Source organism: Triticum urartu, chromosome 5A (assembly GCF_056163025.1).
Source record: "Triticum urartu cultivar PI428250 chromosome 5A, HENAU_Tu73, whole genome shotgun sequence".
NCBI lineage: Eukaryota > Viridiplantae > Streptophyta > Magnoliopsida > Poales > Poaceae > Triticum > Triticum urartu.
In genome coordinates, this window is record NC_141877.1 from 223191260 (window position 1) to 223208712 (window position 17453).

General features: G+C 49.2%; 1 protein-coding gene across 1 annotated transcript; it reads left to right on the forward strand.

Annotated features, from left to right (window-relative positions):
• Nucleotides 1–2707: 2707 nt before the first annotated feature.
• On the forward strand, nucleotides 2708–8121 carry LOC125508229 (Ssu72-like family protein). Its single transcript, XM_048672855.2, has 4 exons — nucleotides 2708–3085; nucleotides 3554–3699; nucleotides 3850–3968; nucleotides 7786–8121. The coding sequence occupies exons 1-4, from the start codon at nucleotides 2859–2861 to the stop codon at nucleotides 7888–7890; spliced, it is 597 nt and encodes a 198-aa protein (XP_048528812.1). The 5' UTR covers nucleotides 2708–2858; the 3' UTR covers nucleotides 7891–8121.
• The last annotated feature ends 9332 nt before the right edge of the window (nucleotides 8122–17453 follow it).

The window sequence follows — 17453 nt, forward strand, 5'->3', positions numbered from 1 at the left end:
GATGGGTCTTGTCCATCACATAATTCTCTAATGATGTGATCCCGTTTATCAAATGACAACACATGTCTATGGTTTGGAAACTTAACCATCTTTGATTAACGAGCTAGTCTAGTAGAGGCTTACTAGGGACACTGTGTTTTGTTTATGTATCCACACATGTATCAAGTTTCCGGTTAATACAATTCTAGCATGGATAATAAACATTTATCATGATATAAGGAAATATAAAATAACAACTTTATTATTGCCTCTAGGGCATATTTCCTTCAAATACTTATGCATATTCTCTCTTATTTTACAAGGTTTGCATGAAGAGGGAGAATCCCGGCAGCTGAAATTCTGGACTGGAAAAGGAGCAAATGTTGGAGACCTATTCTGCACAACTCCAAAAGTCCTGAAACTTCACAGAGCATGTTTTTGGAATATATATATATATATAATATTGGGCGAAGAAAGAACCAGAGGGGGGCCACCAGCCAGCCACAAGGGTGGAGGGCGCGCCCTACCCCCTAGGTGCGCCCCCCGACCTTGTTGGCCCCCTAGCAGGCCTCCGGTGCCCATTTTTGGCTATATGGTGTGTTTTGACCTGGAAAAAAATCAGAAGGAAGTTTACGGGATGAAGCGTCGCCGTCTCGAGGCGGAACCTGGGCAGAACCAATCTAAGGCTCCTGCAGAGCTATTCTGCCGGGGAAACATCCCTCCGGGAGGGGGAAATCAAAGCCATCGTTATCACCAACGATCATCTCATCGAGAGGGTGTCAATCTCCATCAACATCTTCACCAGCACCATCTCTTCTCAAACACTAGTTCATCTCTTGTATTCAATCTTGGTCCCAAAACCTCATATTGGTACATGTGGTTTGCTAGTAGTGTTGATTACTCCTTGTAGTTGATGCTAGTTGGTTTATCCGGTGGAAGATTATATTTTTAGATCTTTAATGATAATTAATACCCCTCTGATCATGATTATGAATATGCTTTATGAGTAGTTACGTTTGTTCCTGAGGACATGGGTTAAGTCTTGTTATAAGTAATCATGTGAATTTGGTATTCGTTCGATATTGTGACGAGATGTATGTTGTCTCTCCTCTAGTGGTGTTATGTAAACGTCGACTACATGACACTTCGCCATTATTTGGGTCTAGGGGAAGGCATTGGGAAGTAATAAGTAGATGATGGGTTGCTAGAGTGACAGAAGTTTAAACCCTATTTTATGCATTGCTTCATAAGGGGCTGGTCTGGATCCATATGTTTCATACTATGGTTAGGTTTACCTTAATTCTTCTTTCGTAGTTGCGGATGCTTGAGAGAGGGGTTAATCATAAGTGGGAGGCTTGTCCAAGGAAGGGCAACACCCAAGCACCGGTGCACCCACATATCAAATTATCATAAGTGGGAGGCTTGTCCTTTGCTACAAAAAGGATTGGGCCACCCTGCTGCACCTTAGTTAATTTATTTACTTGTTATCCGTTACAATTTATCTTATCACAAAACTATATGTTACCGATAATTTCAGTGCTTGCAAAGAATACCTTGCTGAAAACCACTTGTCATTTCCTTCTGCTCCTCGTTGGGTTCGACACTCTTACTTATCGAAAGGACTATGATATATCTCCTATACTTGTGGGTCATCACTAATCATCCACCCTCTAGACATACTTTCGATCCTACAACAGTCAATGTGGTAATGTGGTGTACCAGTCTACCATTAGGACCCTAGGCAGTAGCAATGTGGTAAGAACATCACCAAATGCATCAATCTAGCATGAACTCTAAGGAAGTAGCATTCTAATCTAAGCACTAGCAACACATGCATTGCTCTGATTCAACTGAAATAGAATGGTTTAGAATCAAATCGAAACGAATTCGATCGAAACCAATCCAATCCAGTCCAAATAGTCAAATCTAACATTTCCCTAAGCATCTTTGAAGTAAGCAGAAAACCCTAACTATGAACGCTAGGAGGCGGAACAAATCAGCGCTTACCCGAGCCGCTGCCATTGCAGAGAAGGTCGGGCGAGGAGAATAGCCCGACGAGAACATGAGTCTCGCCGACGATGATGGGGTTTGTAACCATGATCATGGTCCTCGTGATGCGTCGAGATGTTAAGGATGAGCGTCCCGTCGTTGAGCCCAAGATGAGAACGTTCGGCACCGGTGACGGAGCTGGAGCGGGTGGTGGGGTGGTGCATTGGCTCGTGCCTGTGACATCACTAAGAGAGGGGACGTCGCCCTAAGAACTATGGCGAGATCCTGGCTGGAAGAGGCAAGGTCGGCAAACCACCTCTCCTAGGCGGGGTTGCTGCTGACAACGATGGGAGTAGGGGGAGGGGTGGCTTTGCCATCAAGGACACCGAAGGGGCGATGCAGGAGAGAGGAGTAAGTGTGTCTGAATTAGCGTGTGAGGTGACTGAAGAGAGCGTGGGAGTTATGAGACGTCTTATCATCTCCCGCAATTCCCACACATGGATTGAGCGAGACTAACTCGCAAAAGATGGACGATTCAGGAGTTCCAATATAGAGCTACTTTAATCTTCGTACGGGCCGAAAAACAGATATAGTCTACACAACCAAATAATCCAATTCCATTTAAGCTAAATCTAATTGAGAATAATATATAGAGCTGCTTTAACCTTCATATAAGCCAAAAAACAGATATAGCCCACACAATCAAATAATCCGATTTCATTCCAGATGGATCTGATTGAGAATAATGCAGAGTACCAAACGCATCACGAGGGCGCAAGAAAGTTTCCTCTCTAGACTCGAGAAAAAAAAAGTTTCCTCTCGCGTCTAAGCGCTCTGTCAGATAGAGTCCCGACGGCCCGACCCTACCCTGCCGGCGGCGAGGAGCAAGGATGACGGCGCCGAGGAGGTGGAGGTTCGCGATGGTCTGCTCGTCGAACATGAACCGGAGCATGGAGGCGCACGCTGTGCTGGGCCGCGCGGCGCTCGACGTCGAGTCCTACGGCACCGGCTCCCAGGTGAAGCTCCCAGGCCCGTCGATGCACGAGCCCAACGTCTACGACTTCGGCACCCCTTACGGCGGCATCTACGACGACCTCCGCCGCAAGGACCCCGACCTGTCCGTACTATTCTAATCTCTCCCCTCTTCCTTCTTTTGGTGATCTGGTGCTCGGGGAGGCTGTTCTTGGGTTTATTTGAAACAAACGTGAGGCTGTTACGGCCTGGCCGTTCGAGGATTTTGGATATGGTTTATAAGAAAATTTATGGTGGTTTGGAGGAAAACGTAGATAAATCGTGCAAATGTTTTGCGATATCTGGGGTTCCTTCCTACCCATTGTATCCCCTTTTCTCACTATTAGATAGATTTCAGCTCCCCCAATTTTCTGTGAAGCACCTGTCGATTAGTTCTGATTCAGAGACATGTAATCGTTAATGATTCGAGGGGGGAAATGCGGCAAATTGACTTGAGCCTTCGTTTAAAAAAACACTGAGATAACTGAACTCCGGATATTTTTATCTGTGGATTCCCCTAGCACTTCTTCAATGCATTCTTGTGCTGAGTATGGATTTTTGGTGACCCATCCAGGTACAAGAGGAACGGCCTACTGCCAATGCTGAAGAGGAACATCTCGGTGAAGCTGGCGCCGCAGAGGTGGCAGGATAACGCTGGCGATGGGGTGTTTGATATGATACTCACCTTTGAGGAGAGGGTCTTCGACTTAGTCGTTGAAGGTAATGAACTGAACGCCCGCGGGGGGGGGGGGGGGGGGGGGGGGGGGGGGGGGTTGGTCTACAAAGCACTTTGAGGACTAATCGCTAGAAACCTTTAGGGTTGCATGGTTTTCTTGGCATTCACTGAAGTTGGGATTTGGTCGTGTGCAGATATGAATAACCGTGAGCAGAGGTTATTGAAGAGCGTGCTGATAATCAATATGGACGTGAAAGATAACCATGAAGAAGCTGCTATTGGGGCAAAGCTTGCTTTAGATTTATGCCACAAGGTAACCAAACAGCATAACATATACAGGGTGCAAAGTTATTCCTTCCAATGATTTTCTAATCACCAAGCAAAATATATCTTTGTGTTTATTTTCGATATGTATTTTGTACAAATGGTGTGAATGCTAATGATAGTGACGAACTAACTGTGCTCCCGCACACTAGGGACAATACATGCTAAATTGGATTGGGCCCATGTACTACTTTAAATCTTAAATTATAGAAAAGGAGTGTTACTTAAAGTAAATAAATAGCTAAATGATGATGGAAGCTCTAGAACAGCTAAATCTCAGTGCAAGTTTACAAGTTCAACAAGCTAGTGCAGTGAATAAAAAAAACAGAAACGAATCATCCATCGCAATTGGCATATTATTGCTGACATCATCCTCTTAGGTCTCCACTTCATAGCTCCATCCTCAATCCTCTTCTGTCCTCATGAACAAGTACTTAATAAGTGCACCACTTAAATTATCCTTTGAGATCCCAGTTGTATAGCCAATCCACAGGTAGCAACGAATAGAAAGGTTTTGGTAATTTACCACTTGGACAGCAGGCTACGTGCATTTTTGATGAAACAGAAAAATGACCATCAGTAAATAAATACTAGTGATCAAGTCTAGCGTCTCAATCACCATGCAAGTGAATGTACTTGATACGTAGAAATCTTCAGGAAATGCCAATCCAAAGATTCGTGTTTCAGGATACACCACTCCTTTTCTCATGTCAGTGGGAAGCCTACCTTGAAACGCGACATGATTGTAGTTCCATACCCTAAAAAGATTATGTTACGGTATAGCATGGATTCATTATGGCAAACCTGATAATACACCCAATCGGCCAACCTAAGTGTTCTGGTGACTTTCGCTGACAATTTTATTGATACTGTATGGGAATAGTATCTCCTGTGCCTGCCAAATTGCCACACCAAAGCACACCAACAAGGCTGCGTTGGTCAATTATACCTGCAGGGATCCCTCTGTATACACAACCATTCGTTTCATGTAAATTCACCTAGTATGATTCTGTGCCTGTGACTCCTCCTAAGCATTGTCTTTAACGTTGCCCTTCTTTCCCCCCAAACATGCCTCTTCAGGGCACCCTGCCCTTGAAGGATTCATGAATTGCAACTCCCTCCACAATGTAATGCACACGGTTTTTCATGTTATCACTAGCATATTTCACAATATGATACTTTATACAAAATTAATAAGACACTCAAGTAGGACGAATATGCCTCAAACCATTATTTAAGAGTGGGTGTACAACTTGCCTCAAGAAAGCTAGTGCTGGCACTTCTAAAGTTATTCACGTATTCCTGTCTCATTTTGAAAATAGTCACTTAGTCCTATCTCATCAGCAAGCTCGGCATCCTATTGTGAGGATATATATATTTTTCACTTAAGGAAAAAATCCATGCAGCAATGAAGGTCGACACTGTTGATGAAAAATCCATGCAGCAATGAAGGTTGAAACTGTTAATGAAAAAGTCATGCAGCAATGAAGGTAGGGTTTAAGGTGAGGGCTTTGAAGCTGAAGTTCTGGGGCTTCATTTTGTTTGATCTGAAATCAGCTGTCAACCTTGGCATGCAGACACCATCTAGTGCAGTGAACTCCTACTGGGCCGGCATCAGCATATTAACCACCTCCATGTATACCTAGGTTGAACTTTGAAGGTGATCAATGCACTTGAGGTTCTTGACAGAGAGCGGGAGGCTGAGATATGTGATAGGGAATGAGGAGAGCCTCGCTGGGATCCTTTCCAGGATGTCATCCAACATGATACCATTGCATCTAATTGGTGCAACAAGACTTTTTGGAAATAAGTCACTAGGCCGGTGACGTGGCCAAACTTGATAAGAGTCCGAGAGAGGGCTGTCACGTCCTCCTTAGTAGGAGCAACAAAAATGGCCTCATCATCGGCATACATGGAGGTTCTGAATCGTGGTCCTTGCCCAGCCAGACGTTGCAACCAGCCCTGAATAGTGGCCTGCTCAAGAATGCTTTGAAGAGGGTCAATGGCAATCACGAATAAGGGAGGTGATAGAGGGTCGCCCTGTCTGAGCCCACAACCATGCCCTATAGGGTTTCCATGCACACCATGAAGCAGGATGCGCGAGGAGGAGGAAGTGAAGAAGGCGGCCACCCAATCTCGGAACCTAGGAGGAAAACCCCGGCGCGCGAGCACATCGAAGATATAGTCCCAAGGGACGGAGTCAAAGGCCTTTTTAGTGTCAAGCTTGAGCACCAACATCGATCGCTTGTTGTGGTGGAGTCTCCTAGCATAATTGTGGACAAAAAGAAAGTTGTCATGGATGCTTCGTCCCTTGATGAACACACTTTGGGCGTTGGAGACCAAGGTGCTCATGTGCAGAGACAATCTCTTTGCCGAAATTTTAGCCATGATCTTAGCAATGGCATGGATTAATCTCCTTGGTGCCGTCCTTCTTGGGAAGAAGAGAAGTTGAGCCGATAAAAAATGGTCGTGCGGAGATTGGAGAAAAGGTTGACGACTGCCATGATGTCGAGCGCAATCACATCCCAACAAGATTTGAAGAACGCACCAGTAAACCCATCCGGACCGGGGGCCTTGTCACCAGGCATTTCCATGACGGCCGCCTTGTCCTCCGAATAAGGTGCGTCGATACCCTCAAGATTGGAGGCAGTGATACGCAAGTCCGTCCAGTTGAAGTCATAAGGGCGCTGAACAGGATGCCTCCTCCGCAGATAAAGAATGGTGCTCCATGGCGACACCAAAACGGAGGATCACCTCCAAGGCCATGTGCAACTGGAGTTTAGCGTTGAAGAAGAGGGGCTTGCTCCACGACCGAGACAGGAGGACACCAGCTGGAGCTTGTGATAGAGGATTTGACACGGCTCCACATGCCCATGCGGCTCCGTCCAAGTCTTTTCAACCACCTCCTTAAACCCCGGAATCTTGACCCCAAAGTTCTTGAATTTGAAGGATCTCGGCCGCTTCGGACCCTGGTCAGCCGCGGTGCCCTCGGGAGGACGCTGGGCGTAGTGGAGCAGGCGGTGACCACCCAGGAAACTGGTGCTTTATCATCACAGCCACCTAACTTAGATTCCTGCATGCAAGCAATTTGACATGGGGTAGCAGCGATGCATGCGCTGACAGTGGTACAGCAATTGGGGCAGTTCAATCCCCACACATTCTGACTTAGTATGTTTATGTTTGGGCTACACATGTTGGAACTTAAGCATACTCATCAACCAGCCCCATGAAGGCAATTCGGCAGCAGCCATCAGCATGCGGGACAAAGGAGGCAGACGGTAGTGAACCAAATTTTGGGATTGAACAGATTGCATTAAGAGAGCAGCACACAACTTTCCTGTAGTCTTCCCCAGTACAGCAGGAACCAAAATGACACTCTAATACAACTAGGACATTAGCAAACAGCAGCATCAAGCCCAGCTGCGAACTAAAACCGGGGCACAACACACATGTGTTGGTAGGATCTTCTAACACGCGGACTAGGCGAACTCAGCAAAGCAGCCGCAAGCAGACTAGGCCACAGTAGAACCCGCGGCCACCTGTGAATCCTGGACATGGTCCACAGGCCATTTGCTCCACCATGCGCGACCAGAGCATCTTCGACAGGAGTTGATAGGTCGCAGGCGAAGGCGGATTATATAAAAATTAGATGTATTTTTCTTTATCATGATTTTGCTCACAAGCTTGTGTTTCTCATGTTAGTCTGCGCACGGTTTACAAGTTTGAAACGTGATGGTGACGTTATTATTCATGTTGTGTGAAACAAAGGAGAAGTTAACTTGTGTGCTCTGCTCTCGTTTTTTCAGCTTGAAGCGGTGGCTGGTGATTGGGAGGAAATAATCGATGACCTGATTGCTGCATTCGAGAAGCAGCACAAGCGGAAGCTCACATACTACATCTCGTTTTACTGACTTAGACACCGCCTTGCCCTCGTCACAGAGGCTCGGTAGTTTAACCTGATGTTTGGATGGTCAGGAAACAGTAGAAAACTGAGTAGCATTGTGCTGCTCTGCTGATGGTGTAGAAAAGACTACATGTAACAACTCTTCTCCTCAGGTGTCCGTCCTGGTTGAGCAGCTTTATCAGATTTTGATGTGCCCTCAGGTCAGGGAGTTAATTGCAAAAAACCACCATATTTTGGACATCGATTGCAGAAAACCACCTAGTAATTTTATGCAAAAACCACCGCGTTTCTAGTAAACTTTTTGCAAATTGCACCGATCAGGTGATTTAGCCCATTTAATCACTTTTTGACACAGGGGGCCGGGTTGTAAGGAGCTGACTTGGCAAAAAAATTACACACAGACCCCTAGTAGATCTAAAAAAAGCAATCAGCCCCGGACATGCCCGACAGAGCCTGCTGCCTGGATCCCATCGGATGGGAGAGCCCGAGCTGGCCGACCCCCTGCGCCACTCCGACGATGTCGCCACCGCCGACAAGCACGTCAGCGACCACCGCTACAGGCTTCGTGCGACCCAGAGATGAGGCCAGTACCTGCCGCATCTTGTGCGCGTCCGCCTCGCCGTTTATCCGCCGGGAAGCGGGAGGGCGCCTCGCTCGTCGTCTTCTACCCGTGCCCGAAGTCGTCGTGGCTGCACTCAAGGCCGCCACATGAGGCGCCTTGCGGGCGGCAAACGGAGGCGGCCACAGGCCACGGACTCATGCTCCAAGTGTCGTTGTCCTCTCTGACCAGGACACCGAATCTGGACGGGAATGGGACGGCGGCGAGCGAAGGTGGCCGGAGGTGGGGGTGCAGGCAAGCCGAGCGGCGTGGTGGGTGTGGGTGTAGGTCGCGGCGGCGACGACGGCCAGGAGGTTGCCGAAGGCGCCGAGCATCTCCTGGTGGGGGAAGAAGAATTGGCTCGGGAGGTCAACCCCGTCATCCATTTTGTGACAGAATTGTATGCCAAGAACAACCACTTTGTGTGCAGTCAATGGGCAAGTTGTGCAACAGTCGCTCGGCCAGGAAAAGAAATTGGAATCAAGAACAGAGTATGTCGGATGACAGCAGCAGCAGTCTACCGCCGCGACCTGCACCCACACGCACAACTACAACCCCCCATCCATGGCGGCTTCTTGCAGAGAACAAGAGAGAAGAAAGGAGAAGAAGTGGAGGCAGGGGACGACGGCGTGAGGGGCCTGCAGGTTGCGGGCGTCAGCTTGCCAGAGGCGCCGGGTAGAGGAGGCCTCAAGTCGGCGGCGGTTTGCAGGATCAGAGAAAGGAGGGAGGCCACCCGCTGGGTTGGATTGCGTTTTTCTTTTCGATCCAGGGGTTGTATGTCAATGTTTTGCCAAGTCAGCTCCTTACAGTTCGGCTCCACTTGTCAGAAAATGATTAAACGGCCTAAATCCTTCGATGAGTGCTTTCTGCAAAAAGATGACTGAGAACGCGGTGATTTTTGCATAAAATTAAGGATTAGATAGTTTTCTACAATCGATGCGTCAAATGTGGTGTTTTTTTTTTCAATTAACTCTCAGGTCAGGTGTCTTCTTCATTTGACCGGTCAGACCTGCTCTTCCTCGCATGGCATGGCGATCCATCGTCTGCAGGTGCCAGAACCCTGTCTTGTGATGCTGACAGCTCTGACCTGCAATTTTCAGTCCAGCAAACCGTTTGCACGAGTAGAGTTTTTGCTTGGAGGGCTGTCGCCCACACATCCGTTTCTGGTGGTGTTGCCGTTTTCCCCGTACGACCTATGTCCTGTACCGGTTTCTGCTGTCCTGCTTGTTTTGATGGCTTGATGCGGTTGACACTTTGACCTCAGTTCTGGTTCTGTCCCACTTAATGGCAACTCCAACGTAGACATAATCTTCCCCGCAACGGAATTCAACCTCGATGCAACAACTCGGATGAAATGACCAAAACATAGAGCAATAAGAGCAACTCCAACGGGTCGACCCAAACGGACGGCGATTTCATCCGTTTTTTGTTCGTTTGGGTCGGCCGCCCGCCCGACGTCCGCCCTGTTTTTCATATGGGTCGGCAGCACGCCCAACGCGCCAACCCGTATGTGCAGGCGTGGCCGGCTGGCCGCCCACTTTTGCATTGCATTCTCACATATGGTGAAATGAAAATTTAACAAACAAAATAGTCCGCCCAAATAAATAGTATAGTTTACAGGCCAAATAAAAATAAAAATGTTTCACATAGTTTTGCAAAACGAATAAAAAAGATACATTTATTGATTGCTAACATGAGTCCACATATGCTTAACCAAATCATTTTGCAGTTGCACGTGAGTTTCCCAATCAGCATGTCTTCATGAAACTGAGTGAACTGCTCAAATGTTGCCGCTACTCCATGCTCAGGCACAACATTCTCATTCTGAAACTGAAAACCTTGATCGTACAGACGTTCCGGGCGCTCGTCTTCTATTGTGGAAAAAGAACTTGTCGGCGGAGTCCATTTTCGTACCTTGGCAAACTGTCGAACAGCTTGCGGGCGTCGAAGAAGGAGACGGTCGGCGAGGGGAGACACGGCGCCCACAGACCAGCTAGCTGCCCGGCCCGCGTCCGACGAGCGTGTCGGTCGTCTATGGCTGGGGCGGCGAGGCGTCTTTTTGGTCGCGGGGCGGCTGGGCGTGGGGGAAACAACGGTGAGGAACCAGCTTGCTCCCCGGCGGCAAAACGGCGGCGGCGGGCGACTGGGGGCAGGGGCGGCGTTGCTGGGCGGATGTGGAGGCGGCGGCAGCTAGGAGAGTCGTCGGCAAAATGGGCAGCGGCGTCGGTGACGGAGGAGGCGGAGGCGAGGGTTGCTTGTTGGTTGGGGGGAGGGAAGGCCAATGTGCCACAGACGAGCGGGCCCGGGGACAGGAGTAGGCGAGTAAGCGCGCGTCCGTCACGTGTCCGCGCCAGCGCAAATCAGGCTAAAAAATGGGCCGGGAATGGGTCGCCCGCAGATGAAAAACGGACGCGCGTCCGTTTAGGTCGGCGCGTTGGGCCGCCTTTTCTGTCCGCGCCGACCCAAACGGACGGCCGCGGACGAAATGGGTCGCCCCATTGGAGTTTCTCTAAGCCACATAACTTGGGGCATCTTCGATGGCAACCTGCAAAAATGCTCCCGTATCCATCTGCAGACAGAGAAAGACCAGTCTGTAGGACACGGATGTGGGAGAACGTCTTTGAATGTAGCCGCATACATTCGGCCTTCCTTATTTTTTTCCAAGTCCGCACGATCAAATAGTCGCATGCAAAAGGTACAAACATTCAAATAGCCGCATGCAAAGGGTACATATGTTCAAATAGCCGCATGTAGCACTAGTTCAATTTTAAAAAAGTTCACATATTACATCCCAACATTGTTGTTCTCTTTTACCGTCCATTGATACTCAATCAGATCTCCCATCAGCTTTTTGTGAGTTGGTGGATGCCGAATTTTTTGATGCATTTGAATAAGCTCCTCAAATGTGGCCAGATTCTGGTATGGAAGTTGGATAAGATCACCCATGTTCTCAAATTCCAGAGCTGCGGCAACATCATCACTCTCATCCTCGACGATCATGTTGTGCGTGATCACACAACAAGTCATCACCTTCCACAAGGTTTTCGCATGTGCTCTTAGACATTCGTAGGTACTCGTCCCATGAATCAGTGGTCGTGCCATATGCAAGCATCCGGAGTGCGATCGTGCACTTTTGGTAACCAAAGAAGCCAATCGTTCACACGGCGTCCTTCTTCGAGATGAAGTAGTCATCGTAAGACCGAACGCCATGGTACAAACGATCGAAGAGAGTGTTGCGCACCCGAAAACACCGATGAAAATGGCCAGTGAATAGTGCAATGGGGGCAAAGTAGTCGGCCATAAGTGTCAAATGGCCGCGCACCCTGTTGCGGTTGAGCACTCAATGACCATTGATCGAGCCCTTGAAATTGAGAACATGCTCCTTCGCACGTTTTGTGTCTTCAAGAACCGCCTGCATCATCGCCGTCTCATCGAAGTACTCCTCGTCCGACGAGCCGTTGGACAACTCAACATACTTATCATATATGTATTCCAAATCGAAATCCATTGCTAGAAAGAAGAAGGGATAATTGTTTTCAGCTCCAGCGATTCATCGAACAATTATCGGGCGTGATGAGAACAGCAGTAGTGTGACGCCCCCGATTTAATTGTACACTAATCATATCGTACACTAATCATACACGCAAACCTGTACGATCAAGATCAGGGACTCACGGGAAGGTATCACAACACAACTCTACAAATAAAATAAGTCATACAAGCATCATATTACAAGCCAGGGGCCTTGAGGGCTCGAATACAAGAGCTCGATCATAGACGAGTCAGCGGAAGCAACAATATCTGAGTACAAACATAAGTTAAACAAGTTGCCATAAGATGGCTAGCACAAACAGGGATACATATTGAAAGAGGCGCAGGCCTCCTTCCCGGGATCCTCCTAAACTACTCCTGGTCGTCGTCAGCGGCCTGCACATAGTAGTAGGCACCTCCAGTGTAGTAGGAGTCGTCGTCAACGGTGGCGTCTTGCTCCTGGACTCCAACGTCTGGTCGCAACAATCGGATATAGAAAGGGGAAAAGGGGGAGCAAAGCAATCGTGAGTACTCATCCAAAGTACTCGCAAGCAAGGAGCTACACTACATAAGCATGCATTGGTATAAAATGGAAAAGGGGTAGCATATGTGGACTGAACTACAGAATGCCGGAATAAGAGGGGGATAGCTAGTCCTATCGAAGACTACGCTTCTAGCAGCCTCCATCTTGCAGCATGTAGAAGAGAGTAGATGGTAAGTTCACCAAGTATCATCACATAACATAATCCTACCCGGTGATCCTCCCCTCGTCACCCTGTGAGAGAGCGATCACCGGTTGTATCTGGCACTTGGAAGGCTGTGTTTTAGTAAGTATCCGGTTCTAGTTGTCATAAGGTCAAGGTACAACTCCAGGTCGTCCTTTTACCGAGGGACACGACTATTCAAATAGATCAACTTCCCTGCAGGGGTGCATCACATTTCCCAACACGCTCGATCCCCCTTGGCCGGACTCACTTTCCTGGGTCATGCCCGGCCTCGAAAGATCAACACGTCGCAGCTCTACCTAGGCACAACAGAGAGGTAAACACGTCGGTCTAAATCCTATGGCGCAGGGGTCTGGGCCCATCGCCCATTGCACACCTGCACGTTGCGTACGCGGCCGGCGAGCAGACCTAGCCTGCCTTATACAAGAGCAAGCGTTCCAGTCCAACCCGGCGCGCGCCGCTCGGTCGCTGACGTCACGAAGGCTTCGGCTGATACCACGACGTCGAGTGCCCATAACTGTTCTCACGTAGTTGGTTAGTGCGTATAGGCCAGTGGCCTGACTCAGATCAAATACCAAGATCTCGTTAAGCGTGTTATTTTGTAGTAACCGCGAATGCCGACCAGGGCCAGGCCCACCTCTCTCCCGGGTGGTCTCAACCTGCCCTGTCGCTCCGCCACAAAGATCCACCCAGAGGGCTGTCAGGACAAAGGTCCTTTCAGCCCCCAATCCGTGAATCACTCGCGGGTACTCTACGAGCCGACCCGACTTTAGTCACCACATGTATCATGTATAAGTATATAGTATATACCCGTGATCACCTCCCGGGTGATCACGGCCCGATAGTATAGCATGGCAGACGGACAAGAATGTAGGGCCACTGATGATAAAATAGCATCCTATACTAAGCATTAGGATTGCAGGTAAAGGTATCAACAGTAGTAGCAAGGACAAGCTATGCATCAGGTTAGGATTAACGGAAAGCAGTAACGTGCTACACTACTCTAATGCAAGAAGTAGAGAGAAGAGTAGGCGATATCTGGTGATCAAAGGGGGGGGGCTTGCCTGGTTGCTCAGACGAGAAGGAGGGGTCGTCGGTGACGTAGTCGATCACAGTGGTATCGGCAGCCATCACAGGGTCTACCGAAGAGAAGAGGGGGGGACAGTAAATACATAGCAAGCAAGAGCATAACAGGATAACAGGCAGAGCTAGACGTGTTCTAACGCGGTGCTACACGCTACTGGCGAGGGGGGGGTAACATCCGGGAATGCTTTCCCGAAGTTTGGGATTTTTGGACAGGCGAACCGAAGGGGAAAAGTTCAATGTTTGCTATGCTAGGGATGTGTGGCGGATGAACGGGCCGCGTATTCGGATTCATCTCGTCATTCTGAGCAACTTTCATGTAGAAAACATTTTCATCGGAGTTACGGTTTAATTTCTATGAGTTTTCGAAAGATTTAACAACATTATGAAAGTATTATTAATTCTAAAACAAAGTTATTGCACCAGCATGATCTCATCATGACGTCAGCGGTCAACACTGACCATTGACTAGTCAAACCGGCCAGTGGCCCGTCTGTCATTGACTAGTAACTAACTAACAGTTTTAATTAACTAATCAAGTTAATTATGTAAACTAAACAAAGTTAATTAAGCTAATTAATTGGTTAATTAATTAAATAATTAATTTCATCATTTCCTTTTCTAGAAAAGGGGCGTGGGGCCCGCTGTCATAGGCCCAGGCCACAAACAGGGATTGGGCGCGGGCATGGGCACCGGGCGCCAGTGCCCGGGCGGGCCAGGCCGACGGGGAGCGGCGGGGCACCGGCCCAGGGGCCAGCGGCCGGAGGCAGGCGACGTGGGGCGAGGGGCGTGGCCTAGCAAGCGGTGGCCGGTGCGGGCGGGCAGCGCGTGGCGCGGGCAAGCGGCGGAGGCAGCAGGGGAGGTTGCACGTGCGGAGGAGGCAGGGGCGCTGCGACGGGCGGCACAGGGGCTGGCGAGCAATAGGGGCATGCGGAGGCGCCGGCGAAGCGAGCGGCAGGCGACGAAGGAGGAGGTGTGCAGGTGCGGGAGGTAGCGGGCGCGCGCGTGGTCGAGCGCGGCCCAGTGCGAGCATGCGGTAGCAGTAGCGGGCTGCGGGGGGAAAGGTAGGAGCGGTAGGGAGCGTAGGCAGCATCGGCGGAAGCGGGCCTGGGCGCGGTAGGGCGCAAGGGTGGGGCGGCGACGCACAACGGGGCGAGGCGGCTGCCGGAGCTCGTACGCAGGTGGCGCGAGGGTGGGGATTGGCGTGGTTAGATTCATCGACGACGTCGGGTTCCGAGGCGGTGCTCACACGAGTTCGGCAGGAAAGGCGCTACGATGACTCGATTGAGCAACTGGGAGAGAGGGGAAACAAACGACGGCTCACAGCGGTGCTCGCAGCCGACTTGGGGAGGCTGAGGTGCAGCGACGGTGGCGGATCGACGGGGCGGAGGTAGATGACGACAAGGATCCGACGATGGAGTGGCCTCCGGCTTGTTCTCGTAGGCGTAGAGGACTTAGCAGAGCACAGCGGGGCTGTGGGGCACGGTCCCCGGGCATGAGAACGACGTAGAGCACGCGGGTGAGGTGAGGCATGCCGACGGCGGCTCGGCCTTGCGCGAGGAGGAGAGAGCGGCGCGAGGTGGGAGAGGAAGAGGAGGGATTAGGGTTCCAGAGGGGTCAAGGGCGGGTCAAGTAGGCGTCGGGGAGGGTTGGATGCTCGGCACGTGGCCATCCATGGCGACGGACGAGAGCGCGGCGTCCACCGAGTCTCTCGTGAACAGGGGAGGAAAAAAACAGGGGAGTCGGGCTGGGCTCCACTATTCACTGGGCCGGTTAAGTGCACAGTGCAGTTTAGTTGGGCCATTTTCTATTTTCCCTTTTATGTATTTTAGTTAGCCACTGTTCGTATTTATTTGAGTGACAAAAATGAATTTAGTCAAACTTGAAACATGGCAGACCATTCGAGAACAACATTGTGGTGTTGCAAAAAAATGTTTTAGAGCCAATGTAATTGTTCAAGCACTTTTAGAAATTGAATAGGTCAATTAATATGTTGTTGGGCCACTTATATTTTCCTAGGGATTAAAGGGAGAGCCAAATGATGTTGGTTGCCACCTTATAATTAGCTAGTGAATATTTGCCACTCGACCAACATTTTTGTTTTATTTTTGAGAAAATAATTTGGCATGAAATTTGAATATGAATATGAATTTGATTTGGCACAAAGTGATGATTAGCAAAATAATTGTGATGACTTGGCAGTCATTAGCAGGAGTTTATTGTAGCATGATTATCGGGGTGGTACAAATCTCCCCCACTACAAGAAATCTCGTCCTGAGATTTAAGGGGTGGAGTAAGGGGGGAAAGTCTAGTTACGAAATTCTAACAGATCTCCTCGGTCTTGGTTGCTTTTCTCGAAGAGGTCAATCCATTACATTGATGTCTTCATTTTTCTGCTTGAGGTCATCATGATGAAGTCGACATCCTTTCTTCGGAAACTCCATCGTACTTATGAAGAACAAAGGGTGGGTATTCCAGTAGAACGGACCTCTACAAGGCCGAAACATCGGGGAAGGTGGCGGAAAGTAACTCTCAAATTGAAACTTAAGGAAATATCGAGAGCAAGGTAAGGAGGTACCATGGGAAGTTTCAAGCGGGTAGGCAATCGTTCGAAGCCTGAAACAAAGTGAAAAAGGGGGTCCAGAGCAATGGGAATAAGTTTTGTGTTCGATACCAGAATAGATCACTAGGCAGGTGGCCCATGAATTACATACAAAGTCAAGCGCGAGGAATAACTTTGACAACAGGGTGTATAGGAGAGTCAAGTTTCGATCCTGTGGAACTGTGGGTTATGGGCCCACCATGTGGGTTAAAAGTAGGAAGGCGGTGTGTCTTGCACGATCATGCAATTAAGGCATGTCAGAGGATAGCCGGTCAGTTATGTTGGCAACAACATCGGTACCAAGGACGAGGGACGATGAGAATCATTCTCCTGCTCGTTGAAACGAGGCGGACCAATAGGCAAAGTTCTCGTCCATCGGTGGTTACCGGAATGCCATCAACAAAAGCAACAGGGTCTTACTGACACGGTCGTACACCAAGGTGTTTACATAAGCAGAAGAATATTACTGCTTAGATCATATCGATCACTGAGGGAGTCCTGGATTAGGGGGTATTCGGACAGCCGGACTATATCCTTTGGCCGGACTGTTGGACTATGAAGATACAAGATTGAAGACTTCGTCCTGTGTCCGGATGGGACTCTCCTTGGCGTGGAAGGCAAGCTTGGCAGTACGGATATGTAGATCTCCTTCCTTGTAACCGACTCTGTGTAACCCTAGACCCCTCCGGTGTCTATATAAACCGGAGGGTTTAGTCCGTAGGACCAACAACACACAATCATACCATAGGCTAGCTTCTAGGGTTTAGCCTCTTCGATCTCGTGGTAGATCAACTCTTGTACTACTCATATTATCAAGACAATCAAGCAGGGCGTAGGGTATTACCTCCATCAAGAGGGCCCGAACCTGGGTAAACATCGTGTCCCCGGCCTCCTGTTACCATCCGCCTTAGACGCACAGTTCGGGACCCCCTACCCGAGATCCGCCGGTTTTGACACCGACATTGGTGCTTTCATTGAGAGTTCCACTGTGCCGTCACCGTAAGGAAGGATGCCTCGTCTCGTTGTTAAAA

Bases quoted from the DNA above. Each gene is read 5' to 3' on its own strand.
- LOC125508229 (XM_048672855.2), top strand. From the start codon at position 2,859: ATGACGGCGCCGAGGAGGTGGAGGTTCGCGATGGTCTGCTCGTCGAAC. The intron at 3,086-3,553 runs GTCCGTACTATT...TGACCCATCCAG, and splicing joins CGCCGCAAGGACCCCGACCT to GTACAAGAGGAACGGCCTAC. The intron at 3,969-7,785 runs GTAACCAAACAG...TCGTTTTTTCAG, and splicing joins CTTTAGATTTATGCCACAAG to CTTGAAGCGGTGGCTGGTGA.